This window comes from Dipteris shenzhenensis, chromosome 8 (assembly GCF_047967505.1).
Source record: "Dipteris shenzhenensis isolate YYH24624 ecotype China chromosome 8, Dip_SZ_1.0, whole genome shotgun sequence".
Lineage (NCBI taxonomy): Eukaryota > Viridiplantae > Streptophyta > Polypodiopsida > Gleicheniales > Dipteridaceae > Dipteris > Dipteris shenzhenensis.
This window is the reverse complement of record NC_141603.1, coordinates 38,049,514-38,068,324: the sequence shown is the minus strand read 5'-3', so window position 1 is coordinate 38,068,324 and position 18,811 is coordinate 38,049,514. Positions and strand designations below refer to the sequence as shown.

The following is an 18,811-nucleotide window of genomic DNA, read 5'->3' as shown; positions in this document are numbered from 1 at the left end:
AATGATGCTAGGACAAGTGGTTTGAAAGGGGAAAACGGTCACTTTTTGCAAAACACTCCATTTGTCCTTCAAAAGTTGGTTTTTCTTGATGTTTTTTGCATTGACTAGGTAGATCGGGTAGTGTAGTGCCCCCCCCCCCCCAAAAAAAAAAAATTCTACAATAGAAACTTCAAAAAGGAAGGACATGCCCAAAAACTAGGCAAAACTACATGTCTACGTGTCACTATGTTAAGCTTAACGCAGTGGGTCCTCAATCATCGTTGCTATAATAATGCAATGGGTCCTCTAGTAGTTGCTATAATAACTAAGAATCGGGGCCTCAAGTATGTTGATCAACACATGCACTTGAGATCCAAAAGAGTCCTAGAAGCTAACCTTGAGGCTGAGGATAGTTCCTCAAATACCCTCTTATCAACCTACACACCTAGCTCTACATCCTTAAGATCAACAAGCTCAAGAGTCGGTTGTTAAAATTTTCATCCGAAAAAAGGAAAATTTCTAACATGAATGTCATTCTAGTAGAAGGAAAGACATTTCATCATGTAAAACTTTCATTGACTAAAAATTTCCGTCGGTGGATTTTTTTTTGTGTAGATGGAAAATTTTCCCATTGATGAATTTTGGGATTCCAAAATCCATTGGGATTCTGGAATCCCAAATTTCATCGATTAAAAAAAAAACCGCCGACATTTTTTGTTCCCGTCGACAGGAAAAAAGGAAAATTTCTAACATGAATGAATGCAAATGTCATTCTAGTAGAAGGAAAAACATTTCATCATGTAAAACTTTCATTGACTAAAAAATTTTTGTCGGTAAATTTTTTTTTTCTGTAGATACGTAAAACTTTCATCAATGAAAAATTTGCCAGCGAAATTTTTTTTCCATTGACCGAAATTTCAATCCATCGACGGAAATTTTTTCTGTTGATGAGTTTTGGGATTCCAGAATCCAGTGGGATTCTGAAATCTTAAATTTCATTGACGGGAAAAAAATTCCACCTATAGAATTTTTTTTAATGGGAAAAAAATTTTGTAAGCGGATTTTTTTTCAATCGATGAAATTTGGGATTCCAGAATCCCAATGGATTTTGGAATCCCAAAATTCATCAATGGGAAAATTTTCCTTTTTTTGAACAATATATTTGTTCATTCATAAATCAAAATTCATCTTTTTTCATATGAAATTTTTGTTCTATTGACAAAACTTTCCTTTTTTTTCAGACAAAAAAATCATTATGTTCAATGCAGCACCATGGTGGAATGTGGTAAAAAATAGTAAAAGACGACCAACTACTTGGAAAGAATTGAAACCGTATTCTCGCTTTACGCCATCGACTACATCTTCAAAGGATCGCGACAAATCAAAAGAAGAAAAGAAGCCTGACTTTAGAAGGGAACTTATTCAACTGTCACAAAGAGGGGCATTATGTAAATAATTGTCTGGAAAAAAAGAAGGCATCAACCAAAAAGATTAACATGATCGACAAATTCAAGCAAAAGGGTAACACTTTTGACTCAGGTAAATCAGGTAAGTTTTCTCCTTATGCATTGTTAAAAATGAAGGAAAAAATAAATGGGACCTTTTTAAACTAAAAGCTATATTTTTGCAAAGGCTAGAGCTCTCAATGGAACCAATAGACCGAAACATTGTAAATGATAAATTGTACTAATCAAGACCATTTACAATTTGACCATTTGAGTTGTTGGGCTTCTATCTAAATCTAGAGACATGCTTGATTTGAATAAACCTCTTCTATGGTTGTGGAATCCATATATACCTACCCATCTTAATGTCAAAACATATTAAAATTCAACCATTTGATCAACTATGTATAAAAAAGAAAAGTTGTTTTGTTAGACAATGCACTAAAAGTGTTTCATCAAATTGTATTAGATCTTAAAGTAACATCATTTTGCAAATTATCAATTTGTGGATAGCATGCTATGTACAACAAGTATTCTAGAAATGTGTGCTTATCCATGAGGGCAATGTTGTTACTTATGTGGAAGTCAATTCATAAAAAATTGTTTTAACCAATGGACTTCAGGGAACATATCATCTAGAGGTGCTTAAACAACGTAATAAAAGGAGAAAAAATGGAATTCATTGATGTGCAGACATGTAGAAATCCTTGTATATGGATTTGAGTCAAAAATATATTAGCGCTTGCACAAAAAACAATTGGTAGTTTAAAGCAAAAGTTCTAACGACTCTCTTAGTTGAAAGGAGTTTCTTCCTTTGTAATTTGTCGTGTTTTTCAAATTAAAGAAGAGAACACTTTTTTCAATTGATAATACTAGACATTTTTGGGTTCTAGAGTAAAATGTAACTAATATTTTTTATGCATTCTTTTTTCATAAAAGTACTAGTTTTTAAAAATGCTTGACATGAAGTGTATATTTCATCCCTCTAATTTTGACAAAATGCACATTTTTGGAGCTTTTTTCCAAAAATGGAAATAACTTGTCGTTTGCATGATTTTTTTGTCGTTTTTTATGACTTGGTGTTTAAACAACAAGGGTGAAGTTAAGGTGGAAAAAGGTTCCGACAAGGTGATTATCCAAAATGGATCCGATGAGGATACGACCACATTTTCCACCTCTTCTTTTAGTCATACTCCCTCAGTTATTGGTGAACAATTCAATCAACCACCAAAAGGAGGGGATGAAACTTGGGGAGTGTTGAATCATAGGAAACCTATGACCCCCAAAGGTCATGGCAAATACTCGGACTCTATCATTGAGAAACAATGCCTTACTGAGGCACAACAGCTGCTATGTGATTGCCAAGAATAATTTGAGCAATGGCCCAAGGCTAGCAAGGGGCTAGAAACCAACCATCCTAGCTACTAGACCTTTAATAGGTCCCTTAAAGTCCCTTTGTACTCAAAAGAGTAGATGAGGGGCAATCATAAAACTCATCAGCAGGATGCTCACTCCTAAGGCATAAGATGTTTGAGGAGGACCTTGCATAAAACCAAGCACGAGAAGATGTGTTGTTACTATTTCTCCCAAGTGTAGGTTCTGAGGGTGTTGGTCACCTACAGTCATGCCATTGCTTCTTATAGCATAGGTGTTCACAAGTGTAGCATAGGTCCTCGAGTCGTATTTCAATGAGAGGTGTAGGATAAAGTGTGGAAAGCATATCTCATGCACACATGTGTGAGAAAGAGGGCTTGATAATAATGATTGATGGAGGCTCTCACCTCCACAGTAGTTCAAGGGTTTAGAAGGGGATTTCAGGGTTCGAAAGGGGGACAGGGTTGAGAGAGCTATCTAGGAGTTCCAATTTTCAGAGGGGGTTGCAGGGTTTAGGAGGAGTCCAGGGTTTAGAGTCCAGGGTTGAGGAGTGGAGAGCTAGTCTCCTTTGCGGATTCAAGCGATAAAAGTTGAGGAGAAGGGACAAGGGAGGAGGGAGGAGGAGGAGGAGGGAAGAGGAGGGATGGAGGAGGAAAAGGGAGGAGGAGGAGGAAGCTGGAGGAGGAGGAGGAGGAGGGGGGAGGAAGGAGGGAGGAGGAAGGTGGAGGAGGGAGGAGGAAGGAGGAGAAGATAGGAGAGGGAGGAGAAGATAAGAGGACGAGAAGATTGGAGGAGGGAGGAAGGAGGAGGATGGAATACAAGGGTAGAGAGTGCAAGGGTAAGGGCATGCTAGAACACGATAGTGTAAGAGAGCATGGACGCAATGGAGATCAATCACATGAACACAATAGTGAGCTTGAACACTAAACCCCAAAGAGTGGGTGTTTCATTCCATTGAGAGATATTTATACATGTTGGTCTTGACACAATCCGTAGGTACCTCCGTGGTGGGACCTTTTTTGTAGGAGACCTTTTGGACAAGAGTCCCTCCACTTTTGGGGGGAACCTTTTGGGTCTCTACACAAAGTGGGGCGACCTTTTGGGTCCCTACATGAAGTGGGGGCACCTTTGAGTCTCTACACAAATTGGGGGGACCTTTTGGGTCTCTGCACAAAGTGAGGGGACCTCAAAAAGTGTAGGTTTTTAGTCTTTATCTCTCTAGATTAAGTATTTCTCTCTCTAGATCTTGATTTTGCAAGTATGATTGGATCTTTTCTAGAGAGGATTTTGGCTATCCTCATCCTTTAAGATTCATCATACCATCTTTCAAGATCAAGATATTACAAGCAGAACTTTGCTCTCATCATTGTTGTCCTAGAGTGCACTTCTGGCCCTTGTTGTTGCCACAGGGTTACCAACTCCCCTGGACCGATTCTAATAGTGATAGTGATGGCTATAAATCAAGTCATCACACTAAGAAATCTTCAAAGAAGGGAAGAACTTCCAACAACGATCGCACCACCGAGGACAGAGTGGAAGCCATGGCCTTAAGAGTAAAATATGAAATGATGCAGGCCATCGAGCAAAAGCTACACATCTCTCAGCCACCATAGTACCCATGGAGAAAATATGTTTGGTGCCCACACTATATGTCCCACCATACAGCCAATGAATGCCCAATCCTAAGGAATATACTAAACCCACCAGAAGTGGCTCAGCCCCCATGGTTATGGTGTCCCATTTGCAATGTTGCATGGCATGATGTAAATACATGTTTCTATAATATGAGCGTAACACAACCCCAGCCCCAACAATGCCAATAGCTTCCAATCCCAATGTACAAGCAAACAAGCACTAGCACCTAATGCGCAAGTCCCACATCTCACTGGTGAGAACACAAGTGCCTCTACTAATGAGGAATCCCAATCCTCCGCAATATCCTCAAGCTCCCAATCTTGCTCCAGTAGTCCGGTGCAACAACTCCAACCTGAAGAGTTGGAACCTCACTATGACATGGATGGTGCCTAAGGACTCATTCGGGTGTATGCTAATCAAGTAAGGCCCACCACATATCGAACACCCCATCAAGTGTTTCAGTTATGGAGAAAACCACCACATAGCGGAATGCCCCCACAAGAATAACACTATTACATTCCAACCTGTGTGCAAGGAATGTGGAGTTGGGCAAGCCTGCATGGACTGCCCACTAAGAACAAAGGCTCAACCAACCACAGAAGTAAAACTTGATGTACCTATGGGGATGATAAGTGTGGAAAATCATAGTGTGGCAATGCCATTGTTGTAGGTTCTATTAACTGTTGGGGATTTCTATACATGGAGCTGCAACTTGCATGACTCAACATTATTTCCCTCCATAATACTAGACATAAGTAATGACACTCAAGCTTAGTGACTTGGCATGTATTCTGTGATTACTACCCAACAACAGGCATACCATAGACAGGTGCTTATAGCCTGAGAACATTTGGTAAGATAGAGTAATAATAATCTTTTATATCATATGTAGGCAGTGACACAACAAAAATAGAGTAAATGCAAGATTGAGTAAGGCGAACCAAATTTTTGTGTAAACATAACAATCAAATTTTCTAATAATGCATAATGTTGGGCCTTCCAAACAGTATCTTCCAAGCGTCTTGGAAGACATGAACATAATGCCGCAAGCAAGTATGCATGAAGTTTTCCAACAGTCTCATGGATAAACCACCTTACTAATCAATAAATCACTGACGGAACCATGGTTCATAAACAAACATGGCCCAAAGACCCCAAACACCCACAAAGCAAAAAATTGCGCAAACTCTACATTTTCCTACAACTCACCCTTGCCTTTGAAGGCCTGACAAGAAATCCCAAATACACCGAAACGTGAAGGATTCCCTTTCTCTTGCTTGCAGAATGGGAAGCTTGTGAAAAGGTAGAGGCCAAGGTTAAGGTCATGGTCGGAGAGGAAGCCATGGTAAAGGGCAAGACTGGAAAGAAGAACATTAATGTCTTGCTAGAGAGAAAGCAAGCCTTCTTGGGCCTATTAGTCATGGAACATAGAGTAGGGCTGTAGGACTCTATATAGTGATAGGATTTAATGACAGCCCTTCAAAAATCAGGACTGTTCCAGGACTTTTCAATGACAATGGTTTAAGGGAAACTGACGACTTCTCCTATGGGAAACACCTTTATCAGACACAACTTTATGCCAGTCATTGAAATATACAAGACATGTATTCCCACAAAGGAGTCTGGATGAGTATCTCGTAATTGTCAAAGATTTGTTTTCACTTTCATTTACTAACCTTACTCATCATTATTAAACTCTAACTCTCCCTCCTCTTTTTATTTCTTCCTTCTTCTTCTTTTATATGCTTAACACTAATACCCACTTAACCATTTGAGCCTCCCAATATAATATCAGTTTTAATTTAGAGGACTTTCCTAGAACACAAAAAGTGATACACCTCTTTAGACATAGTCCTCATTTTAGGAGTTTGTATGATGTATTATCAGACTCCTCTTGATTTTATGACTCGGACAAATAAATCTCTAGATGGTGACACAATCTCGTTGGGCTCAAATAATTCCAAGCAAATATCTCAATGAAATATAATCCATAAAATGGATTTTGAAAGACCTTCAAAGTAGAGAAGCAAGAACAAATCAAATGTCATGCAAAACATCAAACCTACAAACATGGCAAGTTGAAGACATAGCCTGATAAGAATCCACTACAAGTCCCACTCAAATCAAATATGGGACTTAAGGAGGAGCATGAGAATGCACTTTACTTACTCTACTAGCACTAACAACACTAGGACCTTACATCAACCACTACTAACACGTTCTTCTTGCTAACTTACACCTTATATTCTTCTTTTTCTTTTTCTTCCTTTGAAAGGTCATAGGTATTTAGCTGTGATCCCTCCACCATTGCAGTCACTCATGGCATGCTTGCCTATTATAGTGGAATCCAATGCTACACGATGCAATATCCGTCTTCCTAGTAACAATTCCACAATAGAAGATCCAATGAAGACCTATGAAGAATTGCAAATGGCAAAAGTTCACACAAGTGCACACCAGGAATGATCTTCATCGACAGTGCTTGAACATCCATGACCTTTGCACGATCTAGAGGATTGAATTGAGATAGCAATGTCAGTTGATGGATAGTGGCACGTCCGTAGAGCTAGGATTGTGCCTTGGAGCCAAATAGGCCCAAGTTGATTGTAAAGAATGAGGAAAGAGAGTGCTATAAAGAGATTAGGGTTGGCCCTCCCTTCAAAAGGTGGCATGTATAAAAGGCCAAATGGTTGACTATGGTCTTCACTTGTTGGTTACACACATTGGAACACAAACTCTCCTCCTCTCTTTGGAGTTGTCTCTTATTCCCTCATAGTGCCTTTCATAAATGCCATGTTCTCTTCTCCTCTTCCATTCTTCTTCTTCTCCTCCTCCTCTCCCTTCTCCACTCACCTTCCCTCCCCTTCTTCTTCTATGTATGGATTCACAATCGCAACAAGATGGGAGTTGCTAGAGTGACACTAGTGGATGGCATTTTCATGCATTGCTCTCAACCCAGAGTAGCTTGGAGGAGTACTCCATCGACGTTTCTGCAAGATCCCCATGATACGTGAGTCACCATCGGAGACTACACAACTACCACGAGCAATGACATGATTGTAGGTGACCAACACCCTTGGAATGAAGATGGTGCTACTTCTGGGGAGGTTAGCACATGAAGAGAAAGCAGAGCATGTGTTTGCATTCATGAGAAAGAATGCCCTTCAAAAACCATCCAAGATACATCCCTTAAGGCAAAGGAGGTGAAAATGCTTTCAATTGGTGCAAAATGATGAGATTTACGTCCTAAATAATGTTGACTTACATAAACACACTACTCCATTGATCACAAAAATTAAACTTTAAACCCCCCACATCCTCATTTATTTCCCCTCCCTTTTGTAAGCCACCTCTCACTCTCCTCCATCTCCAAGTTCCATCAAGCCTCAATATTTTTTTTCCACCTCCACCTTCTCCATCCCCTCCACCACCACTTTTTCCTTGCATCCATTCCCTCACCCCCCCTTCCTCTCTCCGCTACCCACCTTTCAAAACTTCATGATATGCATATGAAAATTAAGAAGCATAATTATTTGCATGGAAAAAAGATAGCATTTGACATCATTGGAAGTCTAACTCCTGTCTTGTATTGTGTCATTCACTACAGAGGTGACTTTTGCTCTTAGGCTATCTCTCCTTTTTGTGTGTTGAGGGTTACCCACAAGCTTCTCAAATTGACCACATCTCTTCCACTTGATGGCTAATTGCTAGAATCACATTGGTACATCTAACAAAAAAAATCTTTGATGTTCTATCCTCTGTATCTCTCTCTAACCTCCCCTCACCACTTTCTAACCCACTCACCCACTTTCTACCTCACCTCTCACACTCACTCTCTCACACCCTCTCACAGACCCCCCCTCTCCCCATAGTTTCTCTCCCTTCCCCTATTTCTAACTTGCCTCTCTTGTGTGCCTCACACACACTCTCTCTATCCCCCCTCACACCCTCACTCTCCTTGAGTGTGCCACCCTCGATGAACATGCTACCTCAGATGCCAGACCTTGGCAGATGCCACCTTGATGGGTGCTGCCTTGGTCATGATGACTTTGACAACCACGCTACCTTGGGCATGTACCACATGGTAGATGTTGCCTTGGGCACGACATGCCACTCATGTATCCTTGCACATCTCCACCACTACGCAGAGCCCACCCCCCCGTGCCAGTCTAGGCTACGACTTTGAACGTGCGCCAGTGCCAACATTCAGGCTCTATATCGCCATTGAATCCCTTGTCTATGCACCATCAAAACAACCTCCATCGCTCCGAAACCCACACCTACTACACACACGTGCACGTGCGCACGCATGCCCACATGCACACACACATAGAGTGAGTGAGTGAGTGAGTGAGAGAGAGAGAGAGAGAGAGAGAGAGAGAGAGATTGTCACTGTCTCCCCCAAGTCTAGATTTTGAGGGTATTGGTCACAGATAATAGTGTCATTGCTCGTTGTAGCATAGGTGTTAACAAGTGTAGCATAGGTACTCGGGTCATATTCTGGTGAGAGGTGTACGCTAAAGCATGGAAAGCATCTCTCGTATGCACTTTGGTGAGGAAGATGGCTTGATCACCCCACGATGGATGGAGGCTCTCACCTCCATGGGAGTTCAAGCGTTTAGAAGGGATTGCAAGGTTCAAAAGGAAGATAGGGATGAGAAGGCTAACTAGGAGTTCCAAGGTTTAGAAAGAGTTGCAAGGTTTATAGGACTTCAAGGTTGAGGAATGTAAAGTTAATCTCCTTCATGACTTCAAGGGGTAAAGTGTTAAGAAGGACAATAAGGGAGGGAGGAGGAGGAGGAGGAGGAGGGAGGAGGAGGAGGGGGGGCAAAGAGGGAGGGGGGAGGAGGAGCAGGAGGAGATGGGAGGAGGGAGTGCAAGGGTAAGGGCATGCTAGAACAAGTTAGTGTATGGGATGTACGTAATGGATATCAATCACATGAACGCATAAGTGAACTTGAACACTGAACCCCAAAGAATGGGAGCTTCTTTCCATTGAGAGATAATTATACATGTTGGTCTCTACACGATTCATAGGAGACTTCCTAGTGGGAGCTCTTTTGTAGGAGACCTCTTGGGTAAGAGTCTCTACAATTTTTGTATGAACCTCATGGGCGGGAGCTCTTTTGTAGGAGACATTAGGAAAAAATGGAGCTCATTTTGGGGCCTTTTAGGTTAGACAAAAAATAGAGATCCTCCAATGAAAGAGAGGCCAACGTTACATTGGAAATGCTTTTCTTTTTTCAAAAAAATAGACTTTATCTCTCTAGAGACGCTCGACACACTGACATTTTGAAGTTTATGTTCTTGTTTTCTAGTGTCATAAATGCTGCACCAATTCCTGAAATAGATAAACTGACATTTTGAAGTTCCCACTCGCATGTTTTTGAGTGTGTCATAAATGTCTTCTCGGAGGGGTCAGAATGACCAAAACAAGTGCCTGACAAGAGTGTGCTTAAGAAAGCAATTGGGGCATTAAGCGCACTCTTGTTAGACACCTGTTTTGGTCCTGACCCCTCCGAGAGGCCAAATTTAGTGATTCAAAAGTCATTTGGGGGGTTTTTATTTGCTCCATATGCAACGGTGATGCCAAAACCACCAAATTCCACACCAAAATAGTAAAAAACCATTTGGGTCCTTGGACATAGCATTTATGACACACTAAAAAACGCTCGAACGGGAACATCAAAATGTCAGTTTAACTGTTTCGCAATTTATATCTCCAATTGAATGGTTGACCGTATAAATTTGTGCTTCTCACTCTATAAATTTTTAATTTAGAGCCAAGAAAATTAGAAAATCATGATTTTCTTATAGGGCCCCAAAGTGAGCTCCGTTTTTCCTAATGCGTGTTGGGAAAGAGTCTCCACACTTTTTGGAGGAACCTCTTAGGGTCTTTGCACTTTTTTTGGGGGACCTCAAACAATGTAGGCTTTTAGTCTTTCTCTCTATGGTTTGTCTTTCTCTGTCTAGATCCATATTTTGCAAGTATGATCGAGTCTTTTCTAGAGAGGATTTTTGCTATCCTCATCCTTTTAGATTCATCATACCATCTTTTGAGCTCAAGATATTACAAGCAAAACTTTGCTACTACTCTACACACACAATGATCTTACCTACCTTGCTCCAGACTGTGCTTCTGGCCCCTATTGTCATAGGGTTAACATGTGTATATTGCAAATACACAAAAAAGATGTAAAAATCATCATGAAATTAGTAAGTTAGTGTGCCTTGGAATGTGTATTAATCCAATAAAACTAGTTGAGCTAAGAAATATTGACATGGTATCATGTTATGGTCTAATGATGTCAAAGTACTTCATGTCAACATACAATAAACTTTTCAACTAGCATCAAGTCTTAAAATGACTTTAACTTGATAACGAATCCAAAGAAACAATTTGGATTCTTACAAAGACAAAGGGATGTAACTTGCCCATTTCTCGAGTTTTCTCATGGATTTTGCCCCTAGAAAGTAATCTATCAATAAAAGCGAGTTGTTTGTAGTATGATTATAAGTCTTTGGATCATCATGCAAGCAATCAAAAGTGGACAAATACCTTGTTATGTGAAAGGTTACCATAACCACAACAAAACTCCAAAAAGGATTAAACTAAACTTCCAATAAGTGTCAAAGTTACCTACTTACTTGGAATTCATGAGTAAACCTTGACCATGTGTTTGAATTGGTGCAATACAAATATTATAAAGCAATCCACTAATCACCAACAATCCCTTGTTGTCCGATAGACCATATGTAATTAAGCAATGGCAAAGTGAACAAGGAATGTTGCTATGAAGTGCCATGACGGTCACTAGATGATGATGGACATGAGATGATGTCCAATGAAGGGCCATGATCAGCATAGCCTATGGGTCTTTTTTTCCATACCTTGAAGGTGGAGCATACAAACTCTTCTCATTGCTATAAGTAAAATAAATTGAATGAGGAGTGATATATAAGATGACTTGGGTCATGTCAAAGTCATAATTATGATGGGACATGCAATGGCCATAAGAAATCCATAGTTTGTGATAGGAGATGTAATGTCCATACCCTAGAGAAGGGCACATTATGGCCATAGCCCAAGTGAGAGTCAGAAGTGACATGTAGATCTATAAGCTCATGAAGTCTATTGATCCAAACCCTAGCCAAGGGCTAGAGGAGAAGCATTTGGTAATGCTACACTAACTATATGCCTTAGGAAACATCAAAGCCAAGCTTGCCAATGCACAAATTATGAGAAATTGGAACCACTTGATAATTCACATAATTGCATGTGAATGGACTATCAGGGAAAATGTCTTTGAAGATAACCCCTAGGTCATGAAGGAAGAACTAGATCTAGCCGATCAATTAAGGGAAACTAGATCTCGGGATTTAAGTTTCTTTGGTTTGATTACATTAGAGCTAAATTTCACCTAGTTCGGTTGCATGGGAACCAAAATTAGAGAATTAGAGCTAAATTTCACCTAGTTTGGTTGCATGGGCGCCAACATTATCTATCTCGACGATTAGATAGTACCTAGATCCATCTAGTTTGGTTACATGGTAATTAGAATCATCTAATTCAATTACATGGTAGTTGGGTTAATCTAGTTCAATTATATGGTACGCAAGTTCATTCGATTGCGGTTATCATAAAACCATTGTTTCACAAAACCATGTTCCAAAACGATGGGCTACCAAAGGCATGTACCACAAATTGTGGGCTCATAGTTTGGTGTGGCCAGGAGAGCTCTAATACAGCGGAGACCCACCATTGTTTGGGCACCCCTCCATGCTCTTCCATGCACTAATGCTTCTAGAGTCCCCTACCTTATAGTTTCCTTGTCCTCTTAGTATGGGGACTCTTCCTATGCACTTTCGGCCTGATGCCCCTCTGACATTGCTCCACACTTCCATGTCTTCAATTGCATGGTATCTCCTATAATGCCTTGTATTTTGGATCTTGGGAAGTTCCTAGATGTGGAGAAAAGCCTCTCCTTCAGTTTTTCACCTCCCTCTGGGATGCTACTCCATCCATTCCATTCCTTGGGAATGAAGGATACATGAGAATAGCTATTGATGGACTCTTCTTCAAGTTGTAAGGGTCTACATACCATCTTGCATTGTTGATGTACATCATGTGTTGCAAGTTACGTTGTGATGAAGATCTTGTTGTAGAAGTTCTTTGCTTGGCAATTTCTTTTTGTTAAGGTCCTTTTTTGTCTCCTTAGAGGTAGGAAGATTAGGTTGAACTCTTCCGCAAAGAACCACACTATGTGTAGGTTGACTTCTTTGAGTTCTAGATGAGCATCTAGATGTTGTAGAAGTCCTTGCCCTTGGTGTTGTTTCTTCTTTGGATTGTAGTAAGAATGAAATTGATGGTGGGACGTTCCAATGGGAATTATCATACCAAGGTATGTCACTTCTCCAAGATTGTAGCAAGTACATCCAAAATTGTAAAAGCATTGCAACTTTCCAATGTCTACACGAAATAGGGTATAGTTTCCAGCAATTGAAGCAAGCACTCACTATCGCATGAGTTATGGGCACAACTATTCCATTTGATCCATTCCGATACTACTACATGAGCATTTTTGTTGCAACAAAATAAATTCTTTGCATCCATAAACACTTTGGCATCCAATCTAGATATTTGTTTTATGACAAACCATTCCTTGCAATTATACAAGCCTATGGTACTTATTTTATAAGAGCTAACTCTTTCGCTAAAAAATATTAATTACTACTTGTTCAAGTATACCTTCACTCAATCAACCCATGACGAAGGCTTGATAAGCACCCCAAGTAAATTTTCTTTCCAAGCAACTCATGGGCATACTCTCATAGCACCTTAGACTTTATACTTGAACATAGACTTGCCTTAGCTAATCAAATCATACAAGAGATGCAAGATATGCAGCCACAAATTTGAGAAAAGCACAAGACTGGTTTCATTATCGGTAGCATGGTAACATTTGATAAAGCCAACACAAATCTATTGTTGGTAACTTTTAAAAAGCATAACATGGTTTAATTAAACTTAGCTCCATATCATTGTAAGACCATAACGATTGTGTTTCCAAATACGACTAAGATAGTACACATCATTCTTGATTCTAAAGAAACACTCAACGCCAAGTTACAATTTGGACTTACCACCGGCACCCAAAATCCAACTTGGTTTATGTGTTTTTTGTTGTTTGTTCCAAGTAATAAAGGTGTTTCATTTCCAAGCAACTATGTTCCAAAGATTGAAGAATGATTAAGTCCCAATTTCATTTTGAACCTCCACAAAAAGAGACACAACATCAAGTCATCATTGAGTAACTAGTTCAATGGCATGAGGTTGACAACTCAAAACAACAATTGGCAAAGTCAAAAGGACATGCAATACTACTTCGATGTTTTACAACACTACTTTCAAGATTAGATGTGATTCACTATTACTTGGTTCATCATTTCCACCAAGGTCCATTGCTCAATAGGAGAGGATGTCACAATCATTAACACTAGACATGGATGATTGAATATTCTTTGCAATGCATAATTCATGTTCTCTGTTATCAATATGGTCTCCTTTATGCTCCTTAAATCTAAAATTTTACCCCAAGGTTACATCAAACACTAACCAACACAATCTATATTCTAGCACCTTATTTGCTCCTTCAAATTCCTAGTACAAAGACTTTACAACGGGAAAAAAAACTCACTAAAATCCTTGGGGTAGTGTTAAAAGTATTTTAGAACCTTACCATGAGCACCCTATGATTAGGACTACAAGGGCGAGAGTCATGTCTTGTTATTTGCCACTTGACCCTATCCATGTTGCGAATATTCTAGGGGAAGCCATTCATACAATTGTAGATTTATAGAATTCTTGATTGTTGAGAATATCCTAGGGGAAGCCATTCATACAATTGTCGATTTATAGAATTCTTGATTGTTGTCCTTCTCTGACCACATTCAAAATGGAGATTTGTCGAACTAGGTGTATACAGTTGTGATAGTGCTGCAATAATCGATGCTCTAGCCATAACATGATAACAGAAATTACACTGCAAACATGAAGGATTTCGCTCAAAAAAATATTTGCAGATGTTGAGATGCACAGAATCATCAGTGCATGAGCACAAAGAAGCCCATAGGAAGCAATAACACTCCCCCTAAATGATTTAAGAAAATTTATGTTTTAGTTCTTATCATCTGCGACCTTTGACAAACTTGCAATATTCGATGCCACATAAGTGTCCTCCCAATTGATTCCATCAAACTTTTTCAAGGTGACATGAGTTATGGTACCTGGGTCAACACAGTGCACAGTCACAGCTATGCCATCAGGATTTGAGCGTGGAATATAATATGAGGTTATTCCACAAACCTTGCAAAAGATATGTCTTGCAGTGTGGGAGCCAAAGAAGTAGATAGTCTGCCAGTCCTCAGAGCCCTCCTGCAGCTTAAAATCTTTGGCAGGTACAATAAAATGTGTATTGCGACGCATGGAGCAGTTGGAGCAATTGCAATCCCAAGCAATCACCTCAGAAGGTGCATATACCTGCCATCTTACTTTTCCACAATGGCAGCCTCCTGTGTGCAACACTAGACTCGCCATTCCACACGAAAGTTAATCAAAGACCTGGAAAATTAAACAGAATATTTAAGTGGTAAAGTGTGAACAGCACAGCTATACAACAACCAAACACTGAGCAGCTTCAGATACATCACAAATTAGCATACTTTTTCTGGATTCAGCCAAATTACCCTACTTGTGTGCTTTGAATTATCAATTCTACAGTGGAAATATAGCAAAACCGAACTGCTTCTGTTCTCTCCTCTGCATGACATGCTGCTATGCCCGTCTCTGCCTCTTCTCTGCCCTCCTCAGGTCGCCCTCCTCCCCTTCTCCGTCTTCCCTCTCTGCCCCCCTGTGTGACCAGTCACCAGCTCTCCTTCCTAGCCTTTCCACTTTCCTCCCGCCACTGCTTTCATTCCAGGCCTGCTACTCTGCCAACACCTTGTGTTTTGCCTTCCTTCCTCAGCCCTCCGCCCTCGCAGCTCATGCAGAGCAATATGCTTTTACTTCTATGGCGGATTTTGGAGACTTCTCAGAGTTTATGCCTTCCACTTTTGTTAATATATATATCTAGATGAATCCACAAACATGCCCAAACTCATGCTCTAAAAACACAACACATAGTGCAGTTTCAATTTCATGATAAATCACTTGTAAGTTGAAAACCATGAACTCCACGCATAGTAGGGACTCAGTACTACGACATCCGCAGCGACATCATCAGAGCCCAACGGTGTGTGTTGACCACAGTATAAACATATGCTTTCACACATACAAACCCACACACCCACACATCTTGAGCATCCATTGTTTGCCCTCTTTCATTTCCTTAAGGACCTGTATGTGCTTAATCAACATTTCAGCCATATGGCCATAGATACAAATTGGGGCCAAATGAACCAAGTGGTTCACGTTCTAGGGAGACAGAAATCCACGATCACTACTCTATTTGGAATGGTCTCTTATTCCAAAAAGGCAAAGTTTGTGTGCCAAATGTAAAGAGGGCTTGCGTGAAGTAGTTGGTGATAGGTTGGACCCTCTTATCCAAGATTTCCTCAAGAGTCATTTACAAGAAGTTGATCAAGGATGTGTGTGTGATGCAAGATCTCAATAAAAGGTACCGTGAGATGTTCTCCTAGCTAGTAGAGATTTGATTTCAGGAGATGTGGAATGGTTGGGCAAGATTAGTTTTTTGCTATGGAAGACATCTCATCTTTAGTTTTTTGCTATGGAAGATAGTTTTTTGTTGTCCCTAAAAATGACCTTTGATGGAGATATTGGATCTAGCTTCCAAATGACAACTCATAAATACATCATTCCGAGTCAATGGTGGCCTGTGTTGTTCAATATGACAGGAAATTTCATTTTTGAGTGTCATGACACCCTTTGTATAGGAGGACATCCTCTTCAAAAAACATTATCTTTGGTAAAGTAAGATTTTTATTGGCCAATAATGCGGCTTGATATCGAATGCTATGTTGAAGAATGTCACCAATGCCAAGTCAATAGGCAAAATGCCTATGACAAGGTGGCTTGCTACCTCCATTGGAAATACCAAATAAGAAATGGGAAAGTATTTCCATGGACTTTATTGTTGGATTGCCACATAAGCTGCAGCTATGGGCATGATGCCATTTTGATGGTGTTGAATAGACAGGCCAAGATGGCCAGATTCGTTCCACCAAAGGCTACAATTTCTGCTCCACAACTGCACAGTTGTTTGTGGAAAAGTTATTTAGTCTACATGGGTTACCAACTGAGATCATTACTATTATGATCGTGAAAAAACATGCCCAAAACTTGTCCTCTTAAAACAAACCACAAGTGTGATTTTAACCTCCATTGTATATGTAGCGAATCCTCAACAACACCATCAGCACTCAATGGTGGATGACAGAATTTTTGTACGCTAGGGCTGAGAGTGTCACAGGCAGCAATGACGTATCGTCCCACCATCCAATCCACAAATGAGTAGCCTCCTTTATGAGAACTGCAACCACGGTGAAGAAACTATCTAAGAGGTATGCTGAACTATTCAGATATTTGCTTCCCAAGATGCAACAGAACAAAGGCCCCCTATCTGCAAAGGAATGCCTTCTCGGCAGAGGTGCAAATTTCACTCATCTTGTGCTCACAATTGAAGGAGCCACAAGTTCCTTAACACCAATGTACTATGCACAAGACAGACTCGCTAACTCTCTTGCATGTGAGAGTACCCAAGAGAGAAGAGGGGCAGAGAAATCACATAACTTCTTCCCCCCATGGGGAGAGCATTTGTTTCAAAATGCTCTATACAATACAGTAGATGAGGCTGACATGATGCCTACTCCATGTGATGAGCCCTTACGCTGCAACCATGTCTGGCCACCAGCTGTGCTTTTCTGCTGTTTTAACTGTAGGGACCAGGCCATCAGACTGCCTGAAGTCGGCCCAGAAGTCGGCCCAGAAGCAGCTAGTCTTGCTTATATAAAGGGTTCAGCAACCCACTTCAGGCCAACCATGAGGCCCAGCTGGCAGTTCGATGGCTTGTTATGGACAACCTTATAGGCCAGGCTGCCCCTTGGTTGGCCCCACTTCGCAAGAAGCTGTGTACCTAGCAGAACAAGGACTGCTAGTGTGGTCGCTTTGTGACGTCGCTGGGTTCGGGAGGATTATTCCAACAATATGCTGGCTCAGTAGCATATCCACGACATTTATAACGACAACTAAACCACGATGACGCTAAGGCAACAGATATGGCAATACATGAAAGACGACTCAAGGAAAGCAAAGATGGCAGTCCTACCAGCCTTTAAAGAAAGTCGGGTGTACTTCAAGGGGAAGAGAGTGTGACACTGTCGACCGTCATGTGACTGCGATAGCCAGTAAGTTGGTCGGCTGCATTTTGCTAACTGGGCCGTCACCTTGCCCATTTCCCAGAAAAGAGCGCCGATGAGGGATTAATCTAACAAACGAGCCATCAATCAAACTGCTACAGGTCATATCAGCCTGCTTACTGTTAAAAATCGTTTTAGATTGAACAGAAACAGATAAGTACGTTGCTGAAAACGTTTTAGAGCGAACGATAAAAGATATAGGTATAACTTAAATCCTTCCACAACGACTGTTCCCCTCCACCCTCGTTCAAAGATCAAATAATTAGGAAAGCTACAGCTTCCTTTCCATACGAAGGAACGCTTTTTGGATGGTTCACCTGATCTTGATCGCTGTTCAAAAGCTCCTTTCCTTTGCTGCCTCGCGACACCGAGGTTGAGGCTTGACTGCGGGTCGACCGAGTCTCAATCCCAGCCGTTGGATTGAAATCTCTCATTGGATGGATTGCAGTGCTTTTCCGCCACGCGGTTGCACCCAGAACCTGCTCAGCAGCCATGTGGACTATGCACCGCCGAATCCCCCAATTAATGACTGCCATGTGTCTTCAGCCCTTGCCCGCCTCCCCCAACTGTTGACGGTCGAGAATCCCCGCGGTTGGAAATTGGGGCCCGCCCTTCGGCCATTCGTCGCGTAGCCTCGTTTCCTCCCGCAAATTGGCTCCCGGAGCCGATTCTCTACACCTTCACAATCAAAGGAGTTGTAGAAGTGAGTGCATTGTGTGAACGCAATTATGGAACAAGTGTTTACACTTTGGAAAGATAACTTTTTGGCCCTGCTAGGGTTTTAGGGTCGTGTTGAATTTTAGTGGTTGGGTTAGGAAAAGGTGTTTTTGTGTGGAGTTCGTCAATATTGACCTGGTTAGCGTGATGGTTAGGTTAGGTTATAGTTCGCATATTTAGGGCTTCTACAGGCGTTTGTTTTGGACATTTAGGGCTTATGGACGTTT

General features: G+C 40.9%; 1 protein-coding gene across 3 annotated transcripts; it reads right to left on the bottom strand.

Moving 5' to 3' along the window:
- Positions 1-14,312: 14,312 nt before the first annotated feature.
- Positions 14,313-18,237, bottom strand: LOC147899469 (carbon-sulfur lyase). 3 transcript variants are annotated; one of them, XM_087378317.1, is made up of 2 exons: positions 17,585-17,767; positions 14,313-15,054 (listed from the first exon to the last, which is right to left on the bottom strand). In XM_087378317.1, the coding sequence occupies exon 2, from the start codon at positions 15,028-15,030 to the stop codon at positions 14,611-14,613; it is 420 nt and encodes a 139-aa protein (XP_087234443.1). In that variant the 5' UTR covers positions 15,031-15,054; positions 17,585-17,767; the 3' UTR covers positions 14,313-14,610. The 3 variants fall into 3 exon arrangements, with proteins under 3 accessions (XP_087234443.1, XP_087234441.1, XP_087234442.1); XM_087378315.1 differs by lacking the exon at positions 17,585-17,767 and adding an exon at positions 18,185-18,237 and having other exon boundaries at positions 14,314-15,054; XM_087378316.1 differs by lacking the exon at positions 17,585-17,767 and adding an exon at positions 17,777-18,171 and having other exon boundaries at positions 14,314-15,054.
- Between the last annotated feature and the right edge of the window lie 574 nt (positions 18,238-18,811).

What these genes read in the sequence shown, in the direction of transcription:
- LOC147899469 (XM_087378315.1), bottom strand. Translation starts at nt 15,030, where the DNA reads ATGGCGAGTCTAGTGTTGCACACAGGAGGCTGCCATTGTGGAAAAGTA.